The sequence below is a fragment of the Lepidochelys olivacea genome, assembly GCF_965140295.1.
Source record: "Lepidochelys olivacea isolate rLepOli2 genome assembly, chromosome: 18".
Taxonomy (NCBI): domain Eukaryota; kingdom Metazoa; phylum Chordata; order Testudines; family Cheloniidae; genus Lepidochelys; species Lepidochelys olivacea.
Genome location: NC_140428.1, coordinates 15,616,296 through 15,628,675, shown reverse-complemented (window position 1 = coordinate 15,628,675; position 12,380 = coordinate 15,616,296). Strand labels below are relative to the sequence as shown.

The following is a 12,380-nucleotide window of genomic DNA, read 5'->3' as shown; positions in this document are numbered from 1 at the left end:
TCTACTGAGAACTGGAGCTGCACCAGTTCTCAGTAGACAAGTACCCACAATGGAGATTGTATGCTCTAATAAATTGGTTAGTCTCTAAGGTGCCACAAGTCCTCCTTTTCTTTTAGCCCATAATAGCAATCCCTAAGCCATCCACCCTCATGTTTCATCTGTAGGGCCCCATCCTGCTCAGTGCGACATTTTTGAATGGCGTGATCTGCACAGTACTATAAAAAAGAGGTTGCGTATTCTGCAAACTTCAAGAGATCTTGTTTGATCACTGTTACGTGTATATAAGCAATATGTGGATGTTAAAATGCTTGCTTTTTTCATTGTACAAGCTGCGGTCCTGTGTTAGGATGGATTTTCCCGGTGAGTCACCTGTGTTGGGGTTTGTTATTAGTTACCTTGTTTCAGTTTAAATCTGTGGCTTTATTTTTGTGGTCATATGTCTAAGTGTGTTGCCGTAATGCACACCTGCATGACCGTGTTTACTGTTCCCAGTAGTGAAATTCTGTGCTGTGAATCAGGAGAACCCAAACGGATCTGGGTGTTGTGGTGTTATCTGTCAGGCTCTCACGATTTTTATTCCCACCCAGAACTGCAGAAGCATCAAGAAGAAAGAAAGAAAGGAAGAGAAAATTGAGGAGATACTTGATGATTGGCTTGGCAACAATAGGGGGCGGAACAGTGATAGGTGAGGCTGCCCTGCAGTTTCTGGGACCTGACTGGGTTACACAGATGGTGGCAAGCGCGGAGTGGGAGTTCTGAAATGATTCATTGAGCAACAGCAGCTGTGCTTCCATCTTTGTCCTAGTTCTAATTTTAACATGTTCATCGCTTGCAGTGTTGTCACGTTCCAGGTAGTAGTAGTAGTTCAAATCAGAAACAAGGGAAACTCCAAAAGCCAGGAAGATTCTTATGGGCTTTGCAAAAACAAAGCCTATGGGGCTAGGGGCAGTCAACCCTCATTTTTCTTCTCAGGCCAGCAGTAAGGTAATGTGACTCCAGTGACTTCTGGGGAGTTACTGTGGATTTACACGATGCAGAAGATGGGAGTAAATGTACTTTTCAGCCTTCCGAAGGTGATTTTCCAGACAAACTTGAGCTCAATCTCTCAGCTGGTCTATTAGGCAGAATTGTTTGGTGATTCAGATGTATACAAACTTATGGCCAGTTCCTCAGCTCATGTAAATCAATGTAGCTCCCTTGGGTTTGATGGAGCTACACAGACTCATACCAGCTGAGGATCTGGCTCTTTAAACTTATTTCTCCTCGTTTACCCTGGTGTTAGAGAGAGTCAGATGCAACATCTTCTCTAGACTCTCCAAAATTAGGATAATGTGGGATTGGCCCAGGATTTTCTAATAAGAGATGGCTGGAATTTACTTTCACTTACACCAATGTTTCTCCTTTGACTTCCGTGGAGTTAATCCTCTTTTATACTGGTGATAGTGAGAAAACAATCCAGGCTGGAGACTCAGCGAGTGGGGAGGGTCTCTGAAAATCAGGGTTGGGTTAGTTGATGGAGCAGTGTGGGGAAGACTATACTGGATTTCTGAGAGGAGGGTGATCCCTTCCAGCTTCTGGTTCAGGTCCTTCCATGGGATGTGGTGGGTTAGCTCACTTCCTGGTGTGTGTTAGCTATTCTCACAATAGGAAGTTATCCCTTCTGCTGACACAGCACAAAGATATGAAAATCTGTTTGTCTTCCACCATCATCGTGCACTGAAATTCTCACTTGCCGCACCTTTAGGTTTGACGGGAGGTCTTGCTGCCCCTCTCGTTGCTGCTGGAGCTGCAACTATCATTGGGAGTGCTGGGGCAGCAGCTTTAGGGTCAACGGCGGGAATTGCTATCTTGGCATCACTCTTTGGAGCAGCGGGAGCTGGCCTTACCGGTAAGATAACAGATTTAGATTCTGAACCACCAAGCCACGGAATAATGTATGCAAAGTCAGGTACTAATGGCTGAGCTCTAGAGTGTGAGGTCTGCAAAGGGAATTGTGGACTAAACAATCTACTTGTACACCAGCAGAACTCAACCTCTGGTTCTTCAGTGGCTGCTGATCTTCATAGCCCTGGGCTGGCCCTCTTCTTGAGCCTGAGTTAGATGTTGTGCCGCACCCTGATGACAATGCAGTAGATTTCCCTCGGTTAATGGCAACTGGGTTAGACAATGCAGACAGACACTCTCATGCTGACAAGTTGCCTTTGGGATTGTAGCTAACCACAGTAAATGGAAACCACCTCAGTTTTAGCATTAAGAACTATGGTGTAATAGAGGACAGTTATTAATTATAGCAGATAATGCCTCCTGCTGCCATCCCATCTGATCACCCAAGCAAAGCGCTAAGAATTTGTTATTAATTTCTGCTGTTGGCAGCCCCTACCATTACTCTGTGATTTCTATACATGCAGGCTACAAGATGAAGAAACGAGTGGGAGCCATCGAAGAGTTCGAATTCCTCTCTTTAACTGAAGGGAAACAACTTCATATCACCATAGCCATCACTGGCTGGTTGTGTACCGGCAAATATGGTAAAAGCAAGACAAGAAATCCTAGACACAATTTTGGAAAGCCACATTTGTATTGTCAAAGATGGGAAGCAGTGTTTATATATGAATCGTGAAGTATAGCAGGACCAAGCTGATTTATTGGAACTTTAAATCCCTATCTGCTTAGGCTAGCGTGAATAGGTTCAAAATGTAAAAAGGAACGTTGGATGGCACTGGAGGTTTGGAGTAGAATTTGTGGAGTCTCACCTCTGGTCATCACGTCAAGTCCATCCAATGTTGGTAGCAACCGAAAGTTGTAATGGCTCTTGGGTAGCCTGATGTAAGTTATGTGTTCGGCACAATGTGCGTGACTGTGAAGGCCTCAGTCCAGTTTCTCTGGAGCTGTGTTGACATCACAAAAACTACCATAGCAGCTGACGTTCTTTGGAACCTGAAACAGGACAGAATGACAGAAGAGAAGAATTTGCTAGAGATTTAAGGTTAAATACAAGTCTCCCTCTCTGGGTAGGCCTTTATTGCAAGTGTTCTGGTTTAACCCAAATTGGTGCCTTCTGTGAATGATAGTGCACACCAGCTATGAACTATCAGGTAAAGCTTCCCCTGCCCTCCTTCCCTCAACTGCAGTAGAACAGAGTTTAGTTACCAGTTAAAAGGTTTTCTTCATCAAGTGTTGACTATTCTGAAAGGGGAGCAGTGTTTAATGTAGGGGAGGGTCGTTACCTCAGCTCTTTTCCTAGGACCATCAGCCTTACAGTTGTAAACCACAGTGCATGTAGTTTATCTGGGCTACGGTGTCTTTCCAGCTGTTCTCATGTGCCCTTACTGGCAGAGGTGAGATTTAAGCAGTCTGAGGGTTCCCGACCCCCTTTAAAATGCAGATTGTAGCCTCATCCAGAAAAAAGAGAGGGTAAAGCACAGCAAACTGCTAGCAGAGATAGTTATAGAAAAAGGGGAGGTGTTTCTATTAATAGATCCTGCTTGTGTGTTTGCTAGAGATGATCTGACTTGTGGGGATGTTGCCTAGTACCTGGCACAAAGTGCTTTAGCCAATTATTGGAGCTTTTTTTGTGCCTCACATTTATCCACCGGCAATTAATAGAATGCAGTTTCTTTTTCTCTCCCGGTCTCTGCCAGCTAAAGAGGTTTATTGGCAAGAAGGCTCAGTCAAGTAAACCATGTTGCATACAGTGCCGAAGGGGTGAGCTAATAGCCTGCAACCTCTGAAAACTTGTAATGTTATATCGTCATTTCAAATACAGTCACAGTTGTAACTTGTCATATAAAATATGTCAGCCATCTGCTGTTAATATGTTCAGAAACCCTATTGAACAGTTGCCAGTGCATTCCATTGAGGAATATAATAATAAATATTCTATATCATTAATACAATAAGGACATTTTCTGTTGGCCATTGCTTGTTAAATCCATTATCCCATCAGAATCTGGGGTTTTAAAACCTCTGCTTTCCCGTCATGTTGTTCTCTTGTTGATACCACACAAGGTTTCAGAATTTTCTGGGATTGGAGCATTATCAGGGGGCTGTTACGAAGTCACTGTGTGTCTTTCGGTAGATTATTTAATCATTCTCGGTCTCACTTTGCCCTTAAAATGAGAGTTACAGAGGATCTGAATTGGGGAGGGAGTTTCCATACCTAGAAACACGATACACTGTTTAAAACAGCAGAAATAAAACAACCCTTCAGTTGTCTCCTGTAATGGTTTTATCTGTCTGTCTTAGGTATTTATATGATCCCCATCACCGTAGTATCTGAGGCCCTCTCTACACTACAGACACGACAGCTGCATGGCTACAGAGCCAAAGTGTAGACTCAGACTACAGCAATGAAGGGTTTTTTTCCATTTCTCCACCTCCCCGAGCGATTCACCAACCTAGCCACATCTACACTGCAGGGGTTGGTCAGCATAGCTACAGCGCTGAGGGGTATGGATTTTTCATACCCTGGAGTGTTTTATAGCTATGTCAATGTAAGTTTTAAGTGTAGACCAAGCCTGAGAACCTCACAGTCTTTTAATATATTTATCCTCACAACCCCCCGTGAGGTAGGGAAGTGCTTTTGTCCCCACTGTAGGGTTGGGCAACTGAGGCACAGAGAGATTAAGGGCCAGATTTTTAAAGATGTTTAGATGCCTAAACATGCAGAGAGGTGCTTAGTGTGATTTTTCAAAAGCACATAGGCACCTAACTACATCTTTGGGCATCCAAATACTTTCAAATACTGACCCTAAGAGACTCGTCCGAGCTCACGCAGGAAGTCTGTGGCAGAGCACAGTAGTGAGCCGTGGTCTCCTGAATCTCCCTAACCATTGACCCATCCTCAGTCCAGCTTTCTGTCCCCCTCCTCATGTACAAGAGGCCAGACTCCATTGTTTCCAATTATGTGACAGTAAAGCAGCCTCCCAGTCAAGCTCAGTAAAATCATATACTATAGGAGTGTAGCAGAGCCAGCTGGCACGTATTGTACCGGCTTTCAGTCACGGTTAGTCACAGCAGCAAGGAGTTAGTTTGGTTTATGGTATAAAAAGTACCTCATCATACACTTTATATGGTGATTGGATTTAAACTACTCAGTCTCCCGCAGTCTAACAGCTTTTGGGTGGTCTCTTTCCAAGTCACTGTCGTCCACATGACAGAACAATTTCAGTTTACACTATTTGCCCTTTGATGGCTGTTTCAGCAGAGAAGCCAAGGAGTGAATGGGCCATTAAGACTGAATCTCAGAGTTACGAACACCTCAGAAATGGAGGTTGTTCGTAATTCTGAAAAAAACATTATGGTGGTTCGTTCAAAGGTTTGCAGCTGAATATTGACTTAATACAGCTGTGAAATGTTACTATGCAGAAGAAAAATGCTGCTTTTAACCATCTTAATTTAAATGAAACAAGCACAGAAACAGTTTCCTCACCTTGTCAAAAAAATGTTTAAAAACTTTCCCTTTATTTTTTTAGTAGTTTACATATAACACAGCACTGTACTATATTTGCCTTTTTTTTTTTGTCTTTTTCGTCTCTGCTGCTTCCTGATTGCGTACTTCCAGGTGCAAATGAGGTGTGTGGTTGACTGGTCAGTTCGTAACTCTGGTGTTCGTAACTCTGAGGTTCTAATGTACCTCTGTCACATCTAGGTGTGGTCCCTTCTAGTCAAGATTGAGGCACGTTGGTAGGATATTGTGGTGGAAGTTTGCATGGCTTCTGCTAATGCTGTACTTATTCTGTGGCTGCCTCAGTATGCTATGCATTGTTCAGTAATGGAACAAGGAGTAGGTGACCGTAGTATTTTAGGAGGCTAAATTATACTATTCCTCTTTACAATTTAGCTGGCTTATATTAGAGTTGCTGGTGTCCCCTTCTGACCACTTAGCCCACACTTTCCCCCTCAGCTGGCAGCAAAATATTGTGCTGACAGGAATTGCTACTGCTCTTGATTTGCGTCTAAGAAAAACTTAGCCAAAGAAAAAGGGGTAGTAAACACACAGTTTGGGTCTCTAAATGGTCTTCATTCTCACTTTCAGACAGATCCATTATTTCAGTCTAAGCCTGCAAAACCCAAGTACCAGGAGGACAATTTACCGTAGCGTAGCATTTAGGACATTCACCGCAAAGTGGCGGAAAAGGAAAAGAGCCCCAAAATTGCAACAAAATTTATTAAGAGCATAGGAAGGGATCTGACAAGATCCTTAGCCCTGCTGCAAGATAGTGAGCACCCTCTGTTCTCATCGGAATCTCAGGGAAACTGTCTCCACTCATCACCTTCTCATCAGAAATGACTAACAAATGCATTTGAAAACACTATGAACAAAATCCTGCCATGTTCCTTCAACTACCTTGGGCTGCCCGCCCTTTGAGGTCAATCCAAATTTGGCCTAAATGAGGACACGGTGTGAACTATAGGATTTAGTCTTATCTTTGGTGATGGGAGGAAGGTCCTTAACTCCCATCATAATTAGCACTAATTGATCCCTTTTTGGCAGATTCCGCAGCAATCAAGGTGTGAATGGGCCACGGAAACTGAACCTGGAGGTGGTCCCTCCATATTGGAGGTAGCTGATCTGTTCTTTTGATAAACAAAAGCTCTCAGTCTCCAGTTTTGTCAATCCATCCTTTAACAACAAGAAATCCAGTTGAAATGAAGGACTTATGAAGATGTGTCCATCATTAATCGCATTTCAAAATATGATCCCTGAATAATTAAGCGGATTAAAGTATTCTGCAAATTGATATTATCATTCACTCCTTGTGACTCCTGTGGCCAGTCAACAGTTGCTTTTCCTCCTGTGAAACTGAATCCTTTGTGTTCCCATCCTTTCTTAGGCAGTTTCACAGCTCCATGGAGCAGCATGTTGCAGTCCAGTGAGCAGTACTGTCTGGCCTGGGAATCCAAGTACCTGATGGAGTTGGGCAACGCTCTGGATTCACTGCTCAATGGGTTTGTGAACATGATGGCTCAGGAAGCACTGAAGTTCACTGTATTGTCAGGTAAGACTCTGAGTTATACCGAGGCTGATTGGGTGCTGAATCTTCTGGTTTCAGCATTTGTGTTTGTTCAAAGAGGCCTTCCCCCAAATAGATGAATCTTTCATATTCATTTGTCGATTATCCAAGAAGCAGTGTCACTTGCAAACCTTGCGTGTGTTGACCCTAATCCTGCAGAGATTTATGCACCTGCTTCATTTTATGCTCTGGAGTTGTCCTGTTGACTTCAAAGGAAATACTCCCCGTGGGCAAAGTGAAGCCCATCCATAAACAGGATTGAAGGCATAGTATTCCAGAGCAACCCTCATTTCTTTCAAACAATCTCACCATCGTTAGTGTGAGAGCCTGCTCTTTTAGAAGCTCCTATCATGTGGAACAGACTTCCTGGATCATTCCACATCATCAGTTTGTCATGGCATTTCAAATCTCAGCTGAAAAAGTCTTTCCTCCCTTACCCGTATGCCTCAGCGTTTCTTTCCCTCTGCTATTTATTATTGTAACTCTTATCTACGCGATTTTACTCTGTAAGGAGTTTTGGGATACAACTGGCACAAAAGACTATCCATATTGCATTGCATTGCATGCTTCATCCACAGCTTCCACGTGTGCAAACTGCATCCATACGGGATGCCTGCCTGCTTCCGTTACATCTGTCCCTACATTACAAAGCATTAAGTGCACATGCTCTGCTTGTGCACATTGTATCTTTGCATTATACTTGAATGCACTGTATTCCCTGTGTTCTGCATGTCCACTCACCATCCATGCACTATACCTGGACACATCATATCCAACATTCCTATGCAGATGACATCAATGCATTATAACCTCATGCACTGTATTCCCCATGTTGTACATGGCCAATTTACAGCTGAGTGCATTAGGTTTCTCCTGTTCTGCTTGAGCCCAGTACACCCATGCATTACACCTGAATGCAGTGTATCTTCCTGTGCACGTGACATTTAACAGATTCTGTCGTCTTTTTAATTTTGCAAAACCCACCTTAAATCAGTCTTAGGAAAGACAAGGTGACAGTGGCAAAGATGCAGTGTTTTTTACTCCACCAAACTGTCTGACTTTTGAAATTGTCCCAGACCTGCCCAGATGTGTAACTTTGATTTTCCTGTTTGCTTTGTACCTCTCAGGCATAGTGACAGCCCTGACATGGCCGACTTCACTTCTTACTGTTGCCAATGTCATTGACAACCCTTGGGGAGTGTGCCTGAATCGATCAGCTGAAGTGGGCAAACATCTGGCACAGATATTGCTCAGTCGACAGCAGGTAATTGGCTGAGGGTGCAAAAAACGGCTCCAGTTATTACAGCTGGAAGGGACTGATATCTTGGGGAAGCTCCAGGGGTCTGACGTTTTACAGCATGCTAGTGGAACAGCAGGTGGTATTTGTCCGTGGGAAAGAAAATGAATTACAAGCTGAAGAATGGAAAATTGAGGCACGAGGGAGACCAGCGTGCAGGGAATGGAGGAGAACATGGGTTGATGAGAGGCTGCCTGCAAATGTTGGTTTAATTTAACCCAAACCTTTGCTAAATGCAGAAGAGGTCAGGCAGCAATCAGTCTAATAGAGAGCTCTGATAGCAAAAGAGATTGGAGCAGTCATTTGAAATGCTTCTACACCAATCCTTGTGTAACGCTGATAGACTCCGGTCGTCGGCGGGTGGGATCAAACCGGGGACCTCTGGAGCTTAGTGCACGACCCTCTACTGCATGAGCTAAAAGCCACCTGCTGGTTCGCTAGAGCTGTAGAGCAGGCTCATTAATTGCTTTCTTAAGTGGTATCAGTGCCAGCAGATGGGACAGAGCACCACGCTTAGGAGGTGTGCGGGTTACACTTGCAAACAGGTCTTACAGGCAGAGTCCAGTACTGAAGGGCAACAGACAAAATCATTGCTGGGGAAGTTTAACATGAGACATACTATGGCACCTATATTTTGTCAAGCACCCATTTAGTGACACGCGAGGGTAATAACAAATCTACTTTTCACTGCCAGAGACCTGGATTCAGGTCTAACCCAAGTCAGGAGTGCAAATTGGTATGATTTGTCCACTGCACAAAATTACCATACCACTTGGCCCAATCTTGACAATGGGGGAGTGAAAGCAGAGGATGAGGAGGGGGAGAAAGAAAGAGAAAAGGCAGACAGCTGAAATACCCATCAAGAAGTAGGAGGCATCAGCGGAGTGGGGCGAGGAAAGAGTGCATAGCCCTTACCTGCACTAAGGACCAAATTCTGCTCTGAGCTATGTTAATATAAATCTGGAGTCATTCCAGTGAAGGCGCTGAGTCTTACTTCCTTACTAATCCCAAACTGTCACAAGCCTGGAAATTCACCAGGCTTCATTCTAAAATAATTATTTGTAAAACCAACCGTGGAGGGGAGAGGGGAAGTAAAGAACTGTCTTATTCTAGAGGCAGCCACCTTCTGCCAAGAGGAATTAAATTGGGCACAAATCCCATTAGCCTGAATTCTCCTCCACTAGCCCCCATTTCTATTAGGCACCCAAGCAAAAAGTTCTCGCACAATGATCCCTGCTTCCTCATGGCACTGAGGCAGTGGCATAGAACTGGCTGGGGGTGGCAGGGTATTAGTCAGATTCAGAAGGATGTTGTCTCCTCTAGGAAAGTACTTTGAAGGGGCCAAGGCACAATTATGTTGAGTGATTGTCTGCTCCTGCTGGGCCCTGCTGGAATAAAAGTCAAGGGAAAAGAGGGGAATAAAATGGGGAGCAGAGAGGGAAAGAAACAGAAATGCCTAAGACTAGAATAAACAAGAAGGAAAGGAAAAAGGAGCCAAACAGACACATGGGATGGATTGGCACTGAAAGAAACAGCTCAGTATAACCAGCCTTCCTGCCAAGTCGTCTTCTTCATCCCCAGCTAACAAACTTGAAATTAAACTTCTGCCCAGGTCCTACCATTATTTGCTATGAGTGCAGGCTGATCTCTGTGTTTTTCTTACAGCTACACTAGTCCAGTATCTATTGTAGATGAGCTATTCAGGGCCGAGAGGTAATGGGCGACATAGCCAGACACCGGAATGTCATAAATAACTCTGTGAAACAGGAGTGTGAGCCAACAAAGTTGATTTCTAATAAAAGCACAGTGCCCAAAAGGTAATAATAAAGGCCTGGTCTGAAGTAAAGATTTTCCCAAGGGCATGTGACATTGTCTTTTAGCTTTAGTTATGGTTAAAGCACAAAATCGTGCTGTGCTGGAGAACCTAAAACTAGTTAACAGGATGTTTCTGAACCCTATTATACCTGGTGTGCATTTAGCCCAAGGAGAAGGCACTTCTGACTGTTAAAATCCCTCTCTGCTTGATTTAATAGAAAATCCTATTAAAGGTATTTAAGATAAAATCTTGCTCATTGAAGTAGGATGCCCACATCACATTTTCATGATGACCCCAAGAGTAGCAGCCATCCGCCCTTCCAGCTAATGCTGCTTGAAATAATATTTGACAAAAAAAATTTCTGCCAAAAAATATGGCTTCATCAATTATTTTGCAGGAAGATGTTGCTTTTGACACAATTTTCCAATGGGAAATTTCAGAGCAAACGAAAATGAAAAATTTTCGTTCAGTTTCCATTTGAAATTTTTATTTCATTTTGTGACTTTCAAAAACAGTTTGGTTTTTAAAATTTAAATTAGGGTTGTTAAACAATTAAATTAATTGCAATTAATCACGAGATTAAAAAAATAGTTTAATTGCAGTTTTAATTACACTGTTAATAATAGTGATTTAAATTTATTATAAATATTTTGGGATGTTTTTCTGTATTTTCAAATGTATTGTTTTCAATTACAACACAGAATGCAAAGTGTTCAGTGCTCACTTTATAGTAATATTTTATTACAAATATTTGCACTGTAAAAAAGATAAAAGAAATAGTGTTTGTCAATTCACCTCATACAAGTACTGTAGTGCAATCTCTGTATCATGAAAAATGTAGAATTTTTTTACATAACTTCACTCAAAAACAAAACAGTGTAAAACTTCAGCACCTACAAGTCTACTCAGTCCTACTTCTTGTTCAACCAATCACTAAGACAAACAAGTTTGTTTACATTTACGGGAAATAATGCTGCCTGCTTCTTATTTACAATGTCACCTGAAAGTGAAAACAGGCTCCCAGATGTTATCTCTCTTGGTAGAGACCCTGCTTTCTGACCAGGTTTTTCCACACTGCATAGTTGCCTGCCTGTACACAGTTGCCTGCAAGCCACAGTGCCTAAACAAGCCAGCTTCTGCACTTGGTTCTCTCTCCAGAAGCTATGAATAGCATAATGTCTCACAGTTACAAGTTGCCACACAGTTCTTTATAAGCAACCACATTTATTCTTAAGGTGAAAGCATTGCAGAGAAAACATATGAAAACAGTATATGCATACATGCATGTTAAAAAGCTTACCAAAGTTCATCCCATCTCCAACCTCGGTTCTGGTTCGTGTCAGTCCTTCAAAACCCAGAAATGGGTTTTTTCCATGACTACAAGTTCATAGCGATCTCAGATTCAGAACCAGAACCACCAGTTCAGTCTTTCCTTTATGCATCTTGGGCCTTTGATCTTGGCCTCATGTATCGCATGAACAGCAGACAGTGACTCATTCCCCAAGGCATAGCTTCAAAAGGCTGGGGTTTTGCATAACCGGAGGTGGGGAATTTGCATTCAGTTCTCCCGAGATAGATATTCCCCAGGAAAACCCCCATAACATTTTCTGTTCCAAAAGACCATTCTTGCCTGGCACATTGTTCACAATAGTCCTTTGAACCCCCAGGACTCACATCTGTCACATCTCCCACCTCAAGAGGTTACATAGAATCCTGGCGCACAATAATACACCATTCATTTCATACAATGGACCCCCAGAGACACTTAAATTTAATTAAATAAGGTCTCCCAATGATATTGCAGGAAATTGCCATATCTGTCACACAGACCACCACAAATCCCCAAGACCAAAGTTGGGAACCTCATTAACAAATGTCCAACACATGCTCAGTAGGAGTTGAATCCTCTAAACAGTTCCCCATCAAACCAGCATTAGCTCTGGTTTATCTGGATTAAGTTTAAACCAACTTGCTCGCATCCATATCTCCTCTTGGCTAGTGCTGGTAAAACATCTGTTAATGGTGGCTATATATGCATACACCCCACTGTTTACCTTTTCATGGAAATTGACTGGCTGGCAGTGTTACAAGCCATGGGAGCCTATTTCATCTGCCAGGTCTATTAACCCCGCAGGCATCAGAAAGGCATGGCACTGCATTTTCATCTTCATCTCTGCCAAAGATGTCATTACATTTCATTTCTTGGTGGTTGGGAGCCCCGAAAGAATGCTTTTGTAAGGTGGAAACAAGT

General features: G+C 42.9%; 1 protein-coding gene across 3 annotated transcripts in view; it reads left to right on the top strand.

Annotated features, from left to right (window-relative positions):
* The window catches only part of TMCO4 (transmembrane and coiled-coil domains 4), an 81,169-nt gene that overhangs the window by 28,988 nt on the left and 39,801 nt on the right, over positions 1 to 12,380 (top strand). For all 3 annotated transcript variants that reach the window (XM_084651427.1, XM_084651428.1, XM_084651429.1), the window contains 5 exons: positions 588 to 685; positions 1,745 to 1,888; positions 2,409 to 2,528; positions 6,837 to 7,001; positions 8,144 to 8,280. In XM_084651427.1, the coding sequence (XP_084507553.1) occupies positions 588 to 685; positions 1,745 to 1,888; positions 2,409 to 2,528; positions 6,837 to 7,001; positions 8,144 to 8,280 (664 nt within the window). The remainder of the gene's footprint in view (positions 1 to 587; positions 686 to 1,744; positions 1,889 to 2,408; positions 2,529 to 6,836; positions 7,002 to 8,143; positions 8,281 to 12,380) is intronic.